At 37.1% G+C, this 19,029-nt stretch overlaps 1 protein-coding gene across 6 annotated transcripts in view; it reads left to right on the forward strand.

Moving 5' to 3' along the window:
- Window positions 1–19,029, forward strand: part of RAB2A (RAB2A, member RAS oncogene family) — a 75,227-nt gene that overhangs the window by 31,345 nt on the left and 24,853 nt on the right. For all 6 annotated transcript variants that reach the window (XR_009536538.1, XR_009536539.1, XR_009536540.1 and 3 more), the window contains exons 3-6: window positions 2,948–3,015; window positions 12,106–12,188; window positions 12,622–12,714; window positions 17,064–17,175. Coding sequence is in view for 3 of the 6 variants with exons in the window: in XM_060128444.1 (XP_059984427.1) it covers window positions 2,948–3,015; window positions 12,106–12,188; window positions 12,622–12,714; window positions 17,064–17,175 (356 nt within the window). In the remaining 3 variants the exon portion in view is untranslated. The remainder of the gene's footprint in view (window positions 1–2,947; window positions 3,016–12,105; window positions 12,189–12,621; window positions 12,715–17,063; window positions 17,176–19,029) is intronic.

The following is a 19,029-nucleotide window of genomic DNA, read 5'->3' on the forward strand; positions in this document are numbered from 1 at the left end:
TTCACTTGATAGGAAAACAGAAATCATAGTTTTTCAGTAATCAACAGTGCTTGTCAATTTTTTCTTTGGAGATGTATACCATTCTTTATCTTCTTATCATTCTTTATCTCATTCCTAGATAATATAGTAGCCTTTTAACTAGTTTCTTGACTTCTTATTTTTTTATTCTCTGTCCTGACCTTATTACTAAGTGAATTTAAAATAGCAATCTTATTATATTTACCTGCTTTAGAACCAATCCTGATTTTCGTGTAACATGTCTTTAAAATTGGATGTGTTTTTAGGGGCAAAATCTTTGTTTAAGGACTTTTTAAGCTTCAGTAATCTCTTGTGTATTTACTTTGATTAAAGTGATAAATATACCAAAACTCAATTACGGCTTAAGTTAAGGAAAGGGAATATATGGAGTTTTATAAAGAACCCACAGGAGGGTGGGGACATGGACTTGGGAACGGGCAGGAATGACGCATCTTAAGAGGCCAGGAAGCAGAGACCATAAAAGCCATCCTACAGCAGATGATGGAATGGTTGCCAGTCAATTTTAGTATCTTTATCCCTCAAAGAAAATGTGGCACATATACACAATGGAATATTACTCAGCCATAAAAAGAAACGAAATTGAGTTATCTGTAGTGAGGTGGATGGACCTAGAGTCTGTTTTACAGAGTGAAGTAAGTCAGAAAGAGAAAGACAAATACCGTATGCTAACACATATATATGGAATCTAAGGAGAAAAAAAAAAGTCATGAAGAACCTAGGGGTAAGACGGGAATAAAGACACAGACCTACTAGAGAATGGACTTGAGGATAACGGTGAGGCCCGTGTACCGAAAAACAACAACAACAACAACAAAAAAACAATAGATTCATGAAAAGGCCTCCATTTTGTCAACTATCTTGCTGATGTGTAGAATTTTCTACTTTAGAACATTCCTTTTAAATACTGGATATTTCAAAGAACATTTGTCCCATACTTAGTCACTGGTTTCTTTCCTCAGCTACTCGTTTTCGTGTCACTAACGGTAAGCTGGTGGATGGTTGTTTTGGGTGCCCCCCCACCCTGTGGCACACAGTATGTATGAATAAATGCATGTAGATAGATAAATATGTAAACACTGTAATGGTTGTTTTTTGTGTTTTTTTTTGTTGTTTTTTTTTTTTAACATCTTTATTGGGGTATAATTGCTTTACAATGGTGTGTTAGTTTCTGCTTTATAACAAAGTGAATCAGTCATACATAAACATATGTTCCCATATGTCTTCCCTGTTGCGTCTCCCTCCCTCCCACCCTCCCCATAATGGTTGTTTTTTGTTTTTGCGGTACGCGGGCCTCTCACTGTTGTGGCCTCTCCCGTTGTGGAGCACAGGCTCCGGACGCACAGGCTCAGTGGCCATGGCTCACGGGCCCAGCCGCTCCGCGGCATGTGGGATCTTCCCGGACCGGGGTACAAACCCGTGTCCCCTGCATCGGCAGGTGGACTCTCAACCACTGCACCACCAGGGAAGCCCCACTGTAATGGTTTTATATGACATAGTTTTATAGTTTTGCATTTTTCATTCTAGTACATCATGACTCCTGGGTCCCTTTCTTTGGCTTACCTGTATTTCTGAGTCTGAGAAACATACCGTTAGTTTCTTTGTATTGACTATGCCCCTAGGGTGGAATAAGTAATAAAATATAGAGTGGAAACTCCATCAAGTTACATATTCTGGGAGGCTAACTTACCTTTGTACTCCCTCTCCTAGTCACAGTTGGGGGAATTATAGGAGATGCTGAAATGGAATTCTGGCACTGGGCAGTATGCCCTTTCCTGGGCAACTAACTAAAAGCTGTTTTTCTGCCTGGATGACATCTGGTTTCTGGGGACCATATGTGTCTTCCCTTCACCCTGACTCTGATGTAAATACTGATAGAACACACTCCAAGCAGTAATGATGTGGTATAATGTGAGTGATAGACTTCTTGCAGAGTCGCCTTCACAGTTGTTTGCTATTCTGAAATTACCCCCTCTTTTTCTCCTCCTCCTATTTTGATGATTAAATGAGTACTTTCAAAAGAGCTGATATATGCAGGGAGAAAAGCCAGAGTAGTAAACTGATAAGTGTAAAGTTTGTATTCCCTTTGACCTGCAATCCTATTTCCTGTAATCTGCCAAGAATCATAATCATAAGTTGAAAAATTCATTTCAGCATCAACTACTTAGTGAAAATTTGAGGACAACCAAAATTTGTAGCAATAGAGTAACCAACTTAATAAAATGCGTGTATATAGAGAGGTAACACACACACACAGGAATATTATGCAGCCATCAAAAACAATAGTATAGTTTTATATATTTTTTGATTTGTAAAGAGACTTTGTGGTATGGAATAATGTTGATGACACAGTGACTGAAAAGCAAATTGCAGAACAGCATTTATGTGTTCCCATTTATATAAAATTGTATACTTCTGTGTGTATTTTATTCATGGAGCAATGTCTGAAAATATGTTTAAACAATGGTCATCTCTAGTGGGTGGATTTGGAGATTTCTTTCCTAGTTGATAACCCATGCTGGGAACCAAGACGATGATGTTGAAATTCATCTGTCCGTTTTAGTGAATTTTATTACACACTAATAGTTTTTAAGAAATTTTAATATTTGTGATCAATAATTATGGTTCTTGAATCTCATTTCTAGATTTTTTAAATATTACAGAGCCTGCAAAACATGAAGACCACAGTTGGTTTCTTGACTACACTAGACTCAGATATCTTAGTGTTTTAATTATATCCTTAGCCTCTGCCTTAGCTTATACATTTTCTAAGGATAGGAGCTGTATTTGTTAATCTGTATATCACTTGGCATAACATGTGCTAGAAATAGACAGCCTTTTTTAAAAAATCCTTAAATGTGAAATATATTCCCACTAGTTTGTATAACAAAACATTTTCTGTCCTATTCAGGTGTAGAGTTCGGTGCTCGAATGATAACCATTGATGGGAAACAGATAAAACTTCAGATTTGGGATACAGTAAGTATAGCAAAAATACACTGTATGACCTCAGTAAAGTTGTTTTATAAAATTACATTATACATTTGTTCTATTTTAATGTTATTTTATGCCTGTTATGGTTTGTTAGACACCAACGCCCCTGCAGCCATGGTGGAAAATGTGCTACCAGAAAAGATTCGTTTTTATTATGCAGTGTTTTCAAACAGTGGTACCCGAGGTGTCAGGTTTTGGTGAACATATTTGAGCGAATGCTCAGTCTATGGGATCTAAACAGAAATGCTCTAGAAACTATGTTTTTAAGAAAAACAAGCAGTATATCTAACATACACATAAGAAGTAAAATACATGAATGTCAATACGATAGAGTCACTTGATCTGACAGTTTATTCATTTATTTTAAAAGTATGATTTAGTTCCAACCACTTGAAGCTACCTTGCTCCAGTTCCTGATTCTGTCATTTATATTCATTGAGTGCCTATTACATATCTTGTTATGTAGTGTTTTAATGGTTCTCATCTGAACCACAGAAAATGATTTGAGTGACTTTTCTTTGTCTTCCTATATTATGCATAAAAGAGAAGTTACTTTATTATATACAATGGATGCTTCAAGGTAGAGGTTCCCAAACTTTTTTGTCTGAGAATCCCTTTATACTTTAAAAAATTAGCGAAGACCTCAAAGAGGCTTTGCTTATGTGGCTTATAGCTATCAATATTTACCATATTAGAAATTAAAACTGAGAAGCTTATTAAATAGTTAATGATTAATTCATTATACAATAACCATAATAAACTCATTGTATGTTAGGATAAACGATGGCAATTTTTATGGAAATTAACTGTTTTTCCAAAACAAAAAAACTATATTTTTTCCAGTGTGAAGAGTGCCATTCTGTTACCTTTTGAAAAATCTCTTTACTGTCTGCTTCGTGGAAGACAGCTGGATTCTCATATCTGCCCCTGTATTGAGTCTTATGTGTTGTTTTGTTGAAGTATATGAAGAAAATATAACCTCACACAAATAGGTAGTTGGGAAGTGGAGGATCTCATGGACCCTTAAGGACTCAGGGACTCCCCAGGGTCAGGGATCACAATTTGAGTACCACTACCTTAGGGCAGTTAGGACTTTATTCTTCACAGAACCCCAGTTGAGAAAAACCAAAATGTCTCCTACAAAGAGCATCTCTCTAAACTAGTAAATGAAATATAAAATATGGGGAATTTTATCATCATATACCCCGGTCTTTTTTTTTTATTTCCCCTAATCATGCAGTCGTAGTGTCTCACCTGTCACCTTTAATAGCCATTATTGAAGGAAGGCACCTTGAAGACTATTCAGTCTCACAGACTGGATTCTCAAGAAGACCAAGCAAGTTTCTGAAGGCTGATCCTTCCCATGCATCACACAATCATCCTTGAAATGGAAAACCCCAAATCTCTGTCTTGCTCTGTCCCAGAGTTATACATTGGGCTCTGTGTTTTTATGCTTTCTTATTTCCTCTTTTTGCAGTAAAGATTTATGCTTTTACCATTTCTTAGTGTTTTCCCCTCCCAGCCAGTAGCATCTCATAACTTTCTGGATTTATATTCTTTGAGGCGACATTACTTCAAAACTGCATTTCCATGCAAGACAAAAAGTCAAATATGCACAGTCCCTTCTTTCCTGAAGATTTAAAATTAATGATCTCTAACCAAAAGGAAGTATTTTCTACTTCTGTATTAAAAGTTTCACTTCTTTTCCAGAAGGATTGTTTTAACATAAACCAACTTGCTTCCTTAGCTAATAAACTTGTGCAGCACACATCCTGCAGTGTAGTGTGAACCAAACTACTTGCTATTCTTTAATAAATATGTTTTTCATACCTTGTACTTTGCATAAATACCTGCTTTGCTTGAAGTACTTTTTCCCCCTTTTCTGTTTAAGACTAGCTCAGGTATCAATACTTGTGGAGCCTTTCTGACCCCCATGGGATAGCTGGTTGTCCCCTTAAGGTTTTATGCATATTTCTGTTATAGCTCTTACCCCGTTGTTATCAGAGTTTTTTTGTTCCCATATTTACCCTCCTCAGAATAAGCATCATGAGGGAAAGAACCATCTATGTCTTATTCAACTTTGTGCCTTGTTTGTATTCTTAGTTTATACTGGTTGATGCAATGTTTGGTAAATTTTACTGAATGAATGAGTGAAGTATCTATCTCATTCTGTCTAAGCAACTTTAGGATCATTGGAAGTGCTGAAAAGATACCATCTACTAAAGTACATGGTTTCAAAAGGAAAGATTAATATAGTAATAAAAATTGTATGATATTTTAGGCACAAACCACCTCATTGTAGTTCATTTTGTTTATTCAGTTGTTCTTCTATCCTTAAGGTATTCTGTTAAATAATCCCTCCCCTCTTTTCGAAACTTGAACAAATCATTCATTCCCCAGTTGTTTTCTAGAATAACTAGCCATGCCTTCTTTTGATAAGTACCTTTTTTCCCCTTAGTTTATGAGTTAATTGTTTTACCTGCAGTGATCTTTCAAAAGAAATCTATAATAATTACTTATGCTGGACAGTATGAAAGGGGAATAGAACAAAAACAACCCTCTTGTTCACACTTACTCTGAAGGGCAGGGGGTGGTCTTCTTTCCCCTTTGTCTAACACGAAGAGACTGGCGTCTTTGAAGACATTGTGACCCCCCCCAGAAAGAATTCCAGGGCTTCCAAATGGAGGGTGCTAGGAACCATGGCCAGATTTTAAGGACTGTTCAGAAAACTCTGTTAACTTATGAAAGTTTCTTGAGTCTCTGCCCTACAGACAGGTTTTCCTCTTATCATTGGTTTTCTTCTTTCATAGCTAACTTCCGAAACTCTTTAATGGATGTTATCTGACACACATGAAGGTTGCTCCCACACTTAGTTTATATCTGGTGAAACACAGTTTCCCATATCGTTAACGTTTTGCAGCGTGTCTATACATTTGTATAGCACGCTGTGTTTTTAGTAGCAAGGGTCATGGCTGTTCCTGGCCCAGGATATTTACAAACCCATCCCAGAGTCCTTCAGGGAATAATTAGCCAAATATTATGGTTTGTTTCATCAGCCTTAAGAAACTGAATTTTTGTTCCCAATGACTGAGTCTCAGTATCTTAGGATGTTTGTCATCCGTTGTATATCTGTTTCCATTCACAATAAAAATAAAAATAAATGTAAGGGGTTTTCCTTGCAAAATTTCCACATCCAGCATCTTTGCTTTCTTTCAAAAGTAGTAAGTACGGCTGCCAACAGATACTCCTTGAAGGCCTTGCCAGAAGCAGTGATAATAGTTATCAGTGTATCCTTTAAAGCACTTTCTGCTGCCCCTGTTGTAACCTTTTTTCTTTTACGGGAAGTCAAATGTTTGATATTTCTGGTGTCTGTCAAGGTAAGTCAAAGGAGAAACATGCCTTGTACCCAATTCCATTCTCACTCTCAGACCCTCATCCAGTTTTTACCTACCTTTTTCTATTCTTGCTTGTCTTTTGCTTTTTGTTACTTTTTCAGTTGCCTTCCCAGCATATCCAAATTTTATTCTCCCCCCAAAATTTGTAGTATGGATGTTTTAAGTCCATGTGTCTGTTCAGCTTCCCTGAAAATATTCTTACATTAGACTGACAAATATTTTTCCCATCAAATAAAAGTTAGTCAAACTATGTAGAAAATCATGTGAAACCTATATGCTGAAAGTACCTTTTCAGCAAATGACAGGCATTTTTTGGTCCTTTGTAAAATGTGTCAGTTCATATCCACCTTCTTACCCCCAAAATGAGAATTTTTGTTGTCTCAATGGAGCAGTGAGGATGGGTGACCAGAGTTCAGGCGCGCTAGAGAAAGAGCCTGGAGCCAAGCCCCGGGGAGCAGTCCTGCCTCTGCCAGTCCTTGCTCCCAGCCCCCCAGCCCCCCAGCCCCAGGAGCTGAGAGGCCTTTGAAGGTCCAGCTGTTTCACCTCCTTTGGCAGCTGTTTATCAACATTTTCTTGAACAAGCACAGGGACAGGAAACTATCTTAGACATGTCATTCTACATTAATGTCTACCTCCCACCTGTGGTGTCCAGTTTCTCTTATATGGCAGTGTTAGAAGAATCTGAAGTCAGCAATTGCATCCTGAGTCTTTTTTCAAAGTAACTTTTCTTAAATTTGTTAAAGCATTCAACATCTCTTCTTTCCTAGATAGTCACAACCTTTATTTCTCTTACCAGAATCTACTTTAATTTCTGTATGAAACTTCTTTAAAAGACCTAGAATTAAATTGTCCCAGTTGACTTTTTCTCCATCCTTGCTGTGGTCACTGAGGCAGCCTAAAAATTACTGTGATTCTTACTAATCTTGCTGTCGTCCCAACCAGAAGTCTTGCTCTTGTGTGTAGATTTGAAAATCTTTTTCCTCGATGACAGCAGTTCCTTGATCACAGGTCTAGATTTTTAAGTTGAGTCTGTTTAGTAAACTACCTGAGATTCCATGCTTGAGCACTGGACAACTTATTTGGCTACTTAGAAATCCTTTTTTTCTTTCTGGCTCTTGGCTGTATTCTGTGTAGCTGGAGTTGTTAGATAAATGACTAACAATGAAAGTAAGAGGTATTACTGTAATATTGATTCTCACAAATCTTAATTTTCTAACTTCATTGGCTGTTTGGGATCAATCAAGATAACATATTTGAGTGTCCACTATAAATATACTTCAGTGTTCTGAGTTAGGCTCTCCCTCAAGGAGAACTAAGGAGGAAAAAAGATAAGCATTTGAGCAGTGTGTTCATTTTATCTAATCAATAGTATTAGAACCAAATGATCACATGAAATTGCTTTTGGATTTGTGAGGAGAAAAGGATAAGTATAGGCTGTGGTAGGCAAGCTTCCTAGCTTTGTGAGAAGATTAGGGGGCTTGAACTGGTCCTCAAAGGGAATAGAAATTGGATAAATAGATAGAGGAGAAAGATTTTCAGGCAAAGACTTAAACAGAGGCACAAAAGCAGGAATATTCAGAATATGGGCAGAATACCAGTAAGAAAAAAAATGGCTGTATGAACAAGACTTTTATTGAATAATAATATAAAATTCTAGAGAACCAAATAGAGATCAGATTCCCAAGAGCTTAGGACTTACATTCAGGGTAGAGATTTTTTTTAACAGTAGCTTGATGTGTGTGAAGTTGTATATTATGGAGATAACAGAAGAGGAGGAGTTAAGTTGCCAGACTGGTTACTACAAAAATTGTTTCAAAGAAAGACTTAGGCACTCGGAGAAGCCAATTTGGGGGAATCTTTATCTGGCAATTGGAGGTCAATTTTAAAGGTATTGGGGCAAAGAATCAGGTTTATTTAATTTAACAATCCTCACATGAAAAATGGAGGGCTACAAGGCTTCTTTTTCACACGTGTTCTGTGGCTCTAATTTTAGTAGTAAGTGTCCTCAAAATGAACATGCCTGTTATCTCCCGAGGCGGACTTTTCTGTACTGCTTTTTTGCATATCTGGTATCTTGCTGATTTTTTTTTTTTACCCAGAAATCACAGAGCTGTATTGTGAGTTGGCAGCTCATGGTCTACTCTGGCTGTCCCAACCAGGTTTTTCTGGTGCTGTTCACTTAGTTCCTGTCTCATGAAATGCATTTTCCTTTATACCCTTAGATGCTGTTAGGAGTCCCCTTTTTTTTTTTTTAAATCCTGGGCACAAATTTTATTTTATTTTGTGTTTTTTTTTTTTTTTTTAAAGGAAGTTCCTTTTTTTTTTTTTTTTTTTTTTTTGCTTTACGTGGGCCTCTCACCGTTGTGGCCCCTCCCGTTTCAGAGCACAGGCTCCGGACGCGCAGGCCCAGCGGCCATGGCTCACGGGCCCAGCCGCTCCGCGGCATGCGGGATCCTCCCAGACCGGGGCACGAACCCGCGTCCCCCGCATCGGCAGGCGGACTCCCAACCACTGCGCCACCAGGGAAGCCCTGTTTATTTTTTATAAATTTATTTATTTAGTTTTGGCTGCATTGGGTCTTTGTTGCTGCGTGCGGGCTTTCTCTAGTTGTGGCGAGCGGGGGCTACCCTTCGTTGTGGTGCACGGACTTCTCATTGCAGTGGCTTCTCTTGTTGGGAGCACGGGCTCTAGGCACGTGGGCTTCAGTAGTTGTGGCACGCGGGCTCAGTAGTTGTGGCTCGTGGGCTCTAGAGCGCAGGCTCAGTAGTTGCGGCGCACGGGCTTAGTTGCTCCGCGGCACATGGGATCTTCCCGGACCAGGGCTCGAACCCGTGTCCCCTGCATTGGCAGGCGGATTCTTAACCACTGTGCCACCAGGGAAGTCCCAGGCGTCCCTTTCTTTTGATACAAAGAATTCTATATCCTGTTCAGTTCCAAGTTCTAAAATTTCTTTAAGCCAACATCTTATAGTGAAGAGGATCAAAAACATCTATATGCCCTAAGTTGACGTTCTTTTTCATTTAAAACAATATCAGTCGATCACAGTTTGAATAGGTTTATATTAAAATGCTTCTTAAAAATAGATTACTTTGCTTTAATGTGATCAAGATAACCATTGGGCTAGCTTTCTGCAGTTAGTTGTTTAACAGTTTGTTTATAGCTGGAGAAGCTGTTATAAAACACATTATCGGGCAAGACTTATGTTAAGGCTACCAGCACCACTGACAGAGACTAGGCCAGAGTGTGGGGTGTTGTCCCGACAAGCCAGGTCTCCAGATTTTGGAAACTGTTCTGAACACTGATCTTCGCTTATTACACAGTGATCCTAAATTTCAAGGTGCACAGTTACCTTCACAGCCCTCACTTGGAATGTTTCATTTTTTATTTGCTGGAGTTTTTGATTTTGTAATGATGGGCAAAATCCATCCAGATTCAGTGGATTCAGTATAAACTGATGCATTATATACATTATTTCCATATTGCAACATGTTTGTTCTTTGTAAAACAGTTCAGGAGGAATGGGAATGGTATATAGATATGTGCTTTTCCTAAACTTTTTCCCTTTCACTATTTCTTATCTAGACTGGAAACACTGAAGTTTTAGATCTTATAATTCTTCTATAAGATCTATAGCAGTGTACAGTTAACCCTTGAACAACATGGGTTAGGGTTGCCAACTCCCACACAGTCGAAAATCTGGGTCTAATTTATAGTTGGTCCTTCCTATCTGTGGTTCTTCCTATCCGCAGTTCTTCTGTGTCCGTGGATTCAACCAGCCTCAGGTTGTGTAGTACTGTATTGTTTGCCATGGAAAAAAACTCCACATGTAAGTGGACCCACACAGTTCAAAACGGTGTTGTTCAAGGGTCAACTGTATTCATTTTAACTCCTCCCACAAAAGGTCCCACCAAGATTGATTTAAAGAACTTTCACCATTGCTCATTGTTTAGGCTTGGGAGATACAAGAGCCTAAGCTTGATTTTCATTTTGAACTAATATTTATCTTTTTCTGTATTGTTTACCACATGATCCTTCCTTGGTATATATAATTCACACTGTTCTAGTCCTTAATTTTCCCATGCTAAGCAGTTAAAGAAGAAATTCCCATAATGCTTGAGTTTTGAACTTGGATTTGAAAGGATTTTTTGGGAAAGATGTGTCTCAATAAAAATGACTAATTAATTTCATGCTTCCAGCTAGTATCATCTAGTGTTTTAACCTCAAACTCTGTGAAACGAGTTGGCTATTTTTACAGCCCTTTTATGTGATGGCTTTCTCAGTATCTAATTTATCATAAGACATTATTCTAAGTGCCAGAAATGCTTTCGGGTTACCAAAGGAAGGTCTAATCTTTAGTTTCCACTTGGGAGAAGTTATTTTTACTGAATCTTAGTATGTCAGGACTTACTGATGTCCACTCATTTAGGTGGGATGGAGTAATGACCATTTTGTGCATTTGACTGAGACATTAGAATTCATTCGTTCACTCAGCAGGCTTTCTCTGCGTGCCTGACGTGTGCCAGCCCCAGTGCTAGGCACTGGGGCTGCGGGACAGGAGTGTAGTGGGATGGCAACAGGAATTCCAGCCTTGAGCATCAGTGTTAGCACAGGGCGGAACCTGACTGTCCATGTGCATTCTGAGGGTGGGAAGGGCTTAATATTTACACTTGGAGATCAGAACTCAGAATATGGAAACATGAGTATTTTTCAAGGACTTAGTAGATTTTGAATACAAAAATCGTGAACACTGGCTTTGTTTACTTAATTTACATACTTATTTTTTCTCAAAGGTAGAAATTAAGTGATTAAAAATGAAAAAGTGTTTTTGATAAGAACTGTCTCAATTTTAAACTCAGAGGCAAAAGGCATATCCCACACCAGCCTTTCTTAAGAAGCAGAACATTAGTGCCACTGGTAGAAGGGAAAGTAACTGATTTTGCATAATCTCTGAAGTCTGTTTTCACAAGTGGATATAAAGATGACTTTTTGTCCTGTTGCCTTTTGACAAGCATTTTATATCAAATAACAGAGAAAATTGATTAAGTGTAGAGAAAAAAATTTCATAAATTCAGAACCATTTTCTGTTTTTCATAATAAAATGATTGCTCAAAGAATTCCATCTGATGACTGTTGAAAGCTCACTGTAGTTTATGATATAACTGATAAAATCTGCATCCTTGGCCTTCCAACAACCTTTACACCAGCAGATGGTGGGCGTAAAGATGTCATTCATCATTTATTTACAATGGACTTTATTTATTCTAGTGTCAACAGCTGCCCCAGGGAGTGGGTTATTGAATTCAAATGTGAGGCTCTGGGTTATTTGCTTCCTTTCAAATTTGTCTTCAGAGCTTAGTTGCTAGGAGTCCATTCTGTGCTCTAATAATGATTCATGTATTGTGAAGCCATTCAGTAAATTGGGTTGTCAGGGATTGCCAAAAAAGGTTTAGAGGTCTTGTTTTGGGGGGTGGGGGGTTGTGGATTGCATGTGCGTCTGGTTGACTTGAGCAGTAGTAGTATAGTATTATGTGACTTTTTCCTAAGACTGGTGAAGTTAGGATTTCTTCTTTTCCTTTATGCACTCATTCCCTACATGTCCATATTCTACATATGAATAATAAGAAAATGTAGAGGATAGTTTGTTGAAGGAAACTATCAACCTTTTCTTCTCTCCTCACAGGCAGGGCAAGAGTCCTTTCGTTCCATCACAAGGTCATATTACAGAGGTGCAGCAGGGGCTTTGCTAGTGTATGATATTACAAGGTGAGAACGTGGAAATTTTTTGGTTCAGTGGTCAGTGCAGAGAATCTTTCTAAATAAATATGATTATCAGTAATAAAAGTATAGCTTTGCCTTTATGTCCTGGCTGTCTGCCTTTAAAACTTATGTATCTTGAATTAACTTTAAATTTACTACAGAAATCTGTAACTAAGTTATTCTCTTATATTAATAAGCACCCCAAGTTGATCGATTTAGTAATGATATTTATACATTGGAATTTCCTAAAGTGAGGTTACATTTAATTTCTAAACTGAACTATAGTCAGTGAGCTCTGACTCCAGATACTGTACTTAAAATCTGTTTCCTACTTGGACATGGCTAAAAATAATTATCTTTAATGGAATGTATACTGTTCATTGTACACCACTAGGGGAAATACTTTGAAAACAGTAATCAAATTATCATTTATGTTTAGAAGAGACACATTCAACCACTTGACAACCTGGTTAGAAGATGCCCGCCAGCATTCCAATTCCAACATGGTCATTATGCTTATTGGAAATAAAAGGTAAAAAGACTCTTTTAAAGCTTTTTTACATAATGATGAAGACTGGATAGCTGTTATATGGTAACTGTTTATGTGGTAACTGTTAAAGTGCCTGTCTCTTGTACATTGTGCAAAATATAAGTTATTGATTTCTTAAATTATAAAAATTTCAAGATACTAAGATGTTTCTTTTGTTTTTTTAAATGCATATAATAAGCTTTATTGGAAATTATTATTTGAAATAGTTTTTGTTGGAAGCTATACTTTAAAGAATACTCTTAAGTAGTTTTATCTGATTAGTAATTTAAAATAAAACCCACTGATATGTTTGGTGGTTAGGTCACTGTTCAGTATTATCAAAAATACTTGGCAGTGTAAATAAGGATCTGTGCAGAACTCAGAAAAATATTTTTTTCCCTTCTTCATGACTTAATGTGTATTATATGACTTAATATAATACATAGATTAATCAGGTGTATTTCTACTTAAAGGCCTGAAACACTTTTAATATTGTTTAGTAGATATCACGTTAGTACTTTTAAGCTTACCTCTAAGACTTACATATTAGTGTCGTGCTCATGTTGTTTTTTCAATCTTATTTTACTTTATATATCTAGGGATCATTATTTGCAGTGAATGTCCTTGTGCTCTACATTTAAAATGATAGTACATGGGAAAACAGTTTCTTGACCATAGTTTCTATAAACTTTCAAGAGTGTAGGAAAGTTTTCATTAGTTTAGTAGAAAATTACAGTGGTAACAATTAAAACTAGTATTTTTATATTTATTTATTTACTTATTTATGGCTGCATTGGGTCTTTGTTGCTACCTGACGGCTTTCTCTAGTTGCGGCTGGCAGGGGCTACTCTTCATTGCGGTGTGCAGGCTTCTCATTGCCATGGCTTCTCTTGTTGCAGAGCACGGGCTCTAGGCATGAGGGCTTCAGTAGTTGTGGCACGAGGGCTCAGTAGTTGTGGCTTGTAGACTCTAGAGTGCAGGCTCAGTAGTTGTGGCTCATGGGCTTAGTTGCTCTGCGGCATGTGGGATCTTCCCGGACCAGGGCTCAAACCCGTGTCCCCTGCATTGGCAGGCAGATTCTTAACCACTGCAGCACCAGGAAAGTCCTGTCAATTAATTCTTTTGACAAAGATGCCAAGGTTCAGTGGGGGAAGGGGTAATGTTTTCATCAAATGGTGCTGGAACAATTGAATAGCCATGTGCAAAAAAATTTACCTTAACCCTTACCTCACACCATATACAAAAATTAACTGGAAATGGATTACAGACCTAAATACAAGAGCTAAAAGTATAAAAAATATTTTAGAAGAAAGCATATAAAATCTTAGGGATTCTGGTTTTGTCAAACATCACTTAAATAGGAAAGATTAACTTACCAAGTATTGGCAAGGATCTAAAGGAACTGAAACTCTCGCATTGCTGGTGGAAATGCAAAATGATACAATGATTTTGCAAAACAATTTGGTGGTTTCTTTAGAAAATAAACGTACATTTGTCATGCCACCTAGCCACTTCACTTCTAGGTATTTACCCAAGAAAAACATGCTTTACACAAAAAATTATACACAGACTCTCATAGTGGCTTTATTTGCAATAGCACCAAACTGGAAACAACCCAAAATTCAATTGACAGGTGAATGGATAAATTGTGATACAGCCGTACAATGGAATACACTCAGCAATAAAGAGGAATGAGCTATTGATATATGCAGCAAAATGGATGAATCTCAAAATAATTATGCTGAGTGTGAAAAAAAAACAGACAAAAAAGAAAACATACTATATGATTCCATTAATATGAAACCCCACAAAATGCAGACTATTCTCTAGTAGCAGAAAGCAGATCATTAGTTGACTAGGGTACAGGGGAAGGAAAGGATGGATTACAGTGGGGAATGAGGAAACTTTTGGGAGACTGATGGCTTCACCAGGTGTATATACGTGAAACTCATCAAATTTTATATTAAATGTGCAGTTTTTTATGTCAATTATATTGCAGTAAAACTGTAAAAAAAAGTAATATAACAAATAAATATTATACTGCATAGATTAGATTTTTTTAAGTGTTATTTTAATTGAGGTTTGCTGTTAAGAGAACATACAGTTGTCCTTCCACATCCATGGGGGATTGGATTCCCCACAGATATCAAAATCCTTTTAAGCATAAGGCTATTGGAGGGAAGCTTTAGTCTTTGTAATATGGGAGTATTCATACTACCATTCAATGATAATGTGTGAAATAGTAAGAGAATATTTGAAGAATAAAGAGAATTTTCATAGTTTTGTCTTGCCGGTGTTTTCCTTGTGTCTGAAACAAGGTGGCCGGCAGCTTACTGGTGGCTTAAATTTGGTTGCTGCCCATAGTTCAGTTGTGAAAAGAAAGAGCAAAGTATAGTATGTACAGAAGATGTTTCTGATGATTGTAGATGGGTAGCTCTTATCCTTAGGATACAGTAGGTGTGGAAAGACATTTTAGGGAAGAAACTAGGAGAAGGGAAGAAAGAATGTATGGCATGCAAAGAGTGAATGGAAACGAGCAGAGATAAATGAGGGGATTATTATTAGATGAGGTGAATTGGGGTAGACATGGAAACAGGGAATAAACAATTTTTGAGTTAGGTGAATTAAGCAGTAGGGAGCCAGTGGAGGGGTTTGAGAAAGACAGTGACCTAGTCAGAATGACAGATATGATATGGATTTTTCTTAACTGTGGCATTTGATATTGGTTATACAAGAAATAGGATGCAGAGTCTGCAAGGATGAAAGTTTTTAATAGTCAAGGGATTAGAATACCCTAAACAAAAAAGCATAAATTAAGAGAATGGTTTAGGAAAGAAAGATATTTAAGTAGTAAAAGCAATTTAAATGGGATTAATAGAGTGAAAAGTCAAAGACAACAATATGATTTTACACCTGGAAAACTGAGGAAACGAAGAGTGATAAAACAGAAATACAGAATACTGAAGTGCCGCTTTCTTTTTTTCAAACCATCCCTTAAATGTACACATCCTTAACCCTCTTTGTTAAGATAACATTTGCAAATGCAGGCATCATCAGCGATACTGGTAGGGGAAAACTGGGAGTAACTTTAAATATCTCCAAATAAGGGATTGTTTAAATAAAATGTGGCATATGCATAAAATGGGGTAAAGGGCAGTTAAGGGAAAGTATTTTCTTGAAGATTTTGTGTACTTCAAAGCTAATTTTCCTTTAAGAATGATTGTCAGATAAGGGGACTGAATTTCAGGAGCACGTTACCATGTCACTGTTGCTAGTGTCCCCCCCACCCCCCCCACCCCCGTGCCGCCATTTTTTACACCTACTAGAATATAAGCTCCACCTGGAGGCAGGGGGTTGGTACTATGTCTGTTTTGTTGAGTGGTCTGTCCCCAGATCCAGGATAGGGCTTGGCACACAGGAAGCCCCCAGAGTATAGTTGGATAAATTATCCTCGTCCAGTCATGCTATGATATTTGCAAACTGAGTTTGCCTGCTTTTTATGTTCTCGTTTTACCACTAGTATTTCATAGCACAGTCAACTTGTAACTATTGATTTTATTTCTCAACAGAAAAGAAATCTGATACAAATCTGTCAAAATAATATGTGTCAAGGCTAGATGGAAGTACCCGGATATTATATTTTTCTCCATCCTTTTCTGGGCACATAAATTTGTAATAGTAAAGTTTAAATGTGTTTACAATAAAACACACTTGAAGAGGAGACTTCTACTTTTTACCCCTACCTTAACTAATACAGTTTCAGTATGATAAAAATGAATACCATACTTTTGTCCAAAATTTCTAACTTAGACTTTTGTTTCTCTCTCTCTTCTTCCATTAACAGTTCTATTGGGAATTAACTGGGATTAAAAATTAATTAATGTTTCTAAACTGCTTTGAATTTTATTAAGCAGTTTCCTATAGTTTCTGAAAATTGTGTGACTTATTTTTATCACATTCATAGAAACTCAGTCTGGCTAAAGGATAAGGGGACTAGTGTAATTTTGCTCTCTCAAATTATTATGTTGAGTAAGATGGTTCCCTTCTTTGGGAACCCACTGTAACTGAAAGGTAGGGTTGTGGCTAGATGTTCCCTTTGGGTTTCTCTAGTTTTAGCATTCTAGGGCTCTAACTTAGAATCTTTCTTTAGTTGGATTGTTAGTTCTTTGAAGCTAAGCAGTGTGCTCTTTTTGACTCTCATAATACACTGAATAATGAAGTTGATTATTGTGTGTCAAAAATTAATTGCAAGAATGGTCAGCACAACTTTGAATCTTATGGTACAGTTTCCACAGATGTCTCTAATTGTACTATGTTGGTTGATAACTTGGTCCTTTCTTCCCTGTGTTTAGTGATTTAGAATCTAGAAGAGAAGTAAAAAAAGAAGAAGGTGAAGCTTTTGCACGAGAACATGGACTTATCTTCATGGAAACTTCGGCTAAGACTGCTTCTAATGTAGAAGAGGTAAGTAAGAGGCCTTTTTAAAATGTTTTATCTTCTTAATAGAAACTTTTTATATACCTTAATATTCATTCGTTGATTATCCCCTGTAAGCTTTTTAGTCACAGATAGTCCTTGAAGCTTGTAAAGTAGAAAATTTCTTTCCTTTGAAATGCCTTGTAATGCTCATCTTATATCAGGCTCTTCAATTATATTCTGAGCCTTCACTTGAAGCCAAAATGCTTTCACAGATCTTTGTATATACTTTCCTTAAAATCATTTTTATGTTTCTTGAGAGGGAAAAAAAAGAACACTAACAAAATTTGGAAATGTTTCAAGACACTAAACATTTGTAGCTATTTGTATCCACTTCTGCTTAAGTAGGGAAAGTATTATATTATTGCAATGTAACATTATACAAAGCATGGGAATTCTGACATAATTAATAAATAAAATTTGTAGTATCAGTTATTTCCATTGATCAACCTGAACTATGGAAGTTTTGTGAACACACCATGTTCTTCTGTGCTTTGTGTATGTGGATATGGTATTTATTTATTATACATACAGGAATAGACAGTTAATCCTCTCTTAGGTAAATGTATTACTACACTCTATTTCATAAAAAGCAGAAATGAGAATAAGAAAATATGTAGCTTGCCCAGAGTAATGCTGGAGTTTCCACCTTCTGGGTAAGAATCTTAAGAGCAGCGGCAGAAGGGGATTCTAGAAAACAAATGATTGGAGAAGCACTTGTCCTAAGGATAGCAGAGGATGGGGTCATAGGCCACAACTAGCACTGTGCCTTCAACATAGTGAACAATGAGTAAATACTTATTAGGAATAATACTCGGAGCATGTCTGATTAACCGTTGAACCCAAAAATTGACTACGGTAGTTCAACAGCATTGGTATTTTCACTGAAGAATTCTTAGGTAAGATATTATACTCATCTATACTTGATGAGGTGCTCTGTGATTGTCCTTAATACTCTTCTTACAGGCTCCAACTAATGCTTTACCTGTGTTGCAAATTAATTACATCTTGATAACATCCAAGAATAATGTTTTACTTCACCCAGCAAACCCAGAGAGAAATCTATTCTGTTCTCTTGTTTGACTTAAAATAGACATATAAAGCTGCCTGTTTCCATGAAGCACTCCTTTATTAGAGGTGTTGGATTTGAAACTGTAAGGGCCAACGTGTTATGGGGATTTCAAGACATCTGAAACATATCCTTACTGATAATTAACAATGGATTTTCTTGGTGATTTTGCGAACCTTAAAGCCAGAATTGTCTGTATTTTATGAAAGAACCATACTGTGAAGTTAGATGACAAGGCAGCCACTACCGGAAAGTAATTCTAAATTTCTAGTTTTGACTCTAATGCCTTTGTGTTCATTTTTCTTATTTTTAACAAGTAACAGTAGGTGTTTATGTGTAAGTAGCAAATTACTATTGGCAGTTTGGCTGAACATTTAAATAAAATATATTTCATTAATGTTTTGGCAGCATTTATTACAAAAATTCTGTATCCTTGGTTAATAATAAAAATAATTGTTTAAATTTGATCAGGCGGGAATTTCCCATACTCATGAGAGAGCAGTACTTTACTTAATCATGTAAATTAATTTGCCTCTCAGAAGCCAAGAATATTAAGAAATAATCTTTTTTTTTTAACTTTATTTATTTACTTTTGGCTGCCTTGGGTCTTCATTGCTGCGCACGTGCTTTCTCTAGTTGCGGCGAGCAGGGGCTACCCTTTGTCGTGGTGTGTGGGCTTCTCATTGCGGTGGCTTCTCTTGTGGCAGAGCACAGGCTGTAGGCGCACGGGCTTCAGTAGTTGTGGCACGTGGGCTCAGTAGTTGTGGCTCATG

Source organism: Lagenorhynchus albirostris, chromosome 17 (assembly GCF_949774975.1).
Source record: "Lagenorhynchus albirostris chromosome 17, mLagAlb1.1, whole genome shotgun sequence".
Classification (NCBI taxonomy): domain Eukaryota; kingdom Metazoa; phylum Chordata; class Mammalia; order Artiodactyla; family Delphinidae; genus Lagenorhynchus; species Lagenorhynchus albirostris.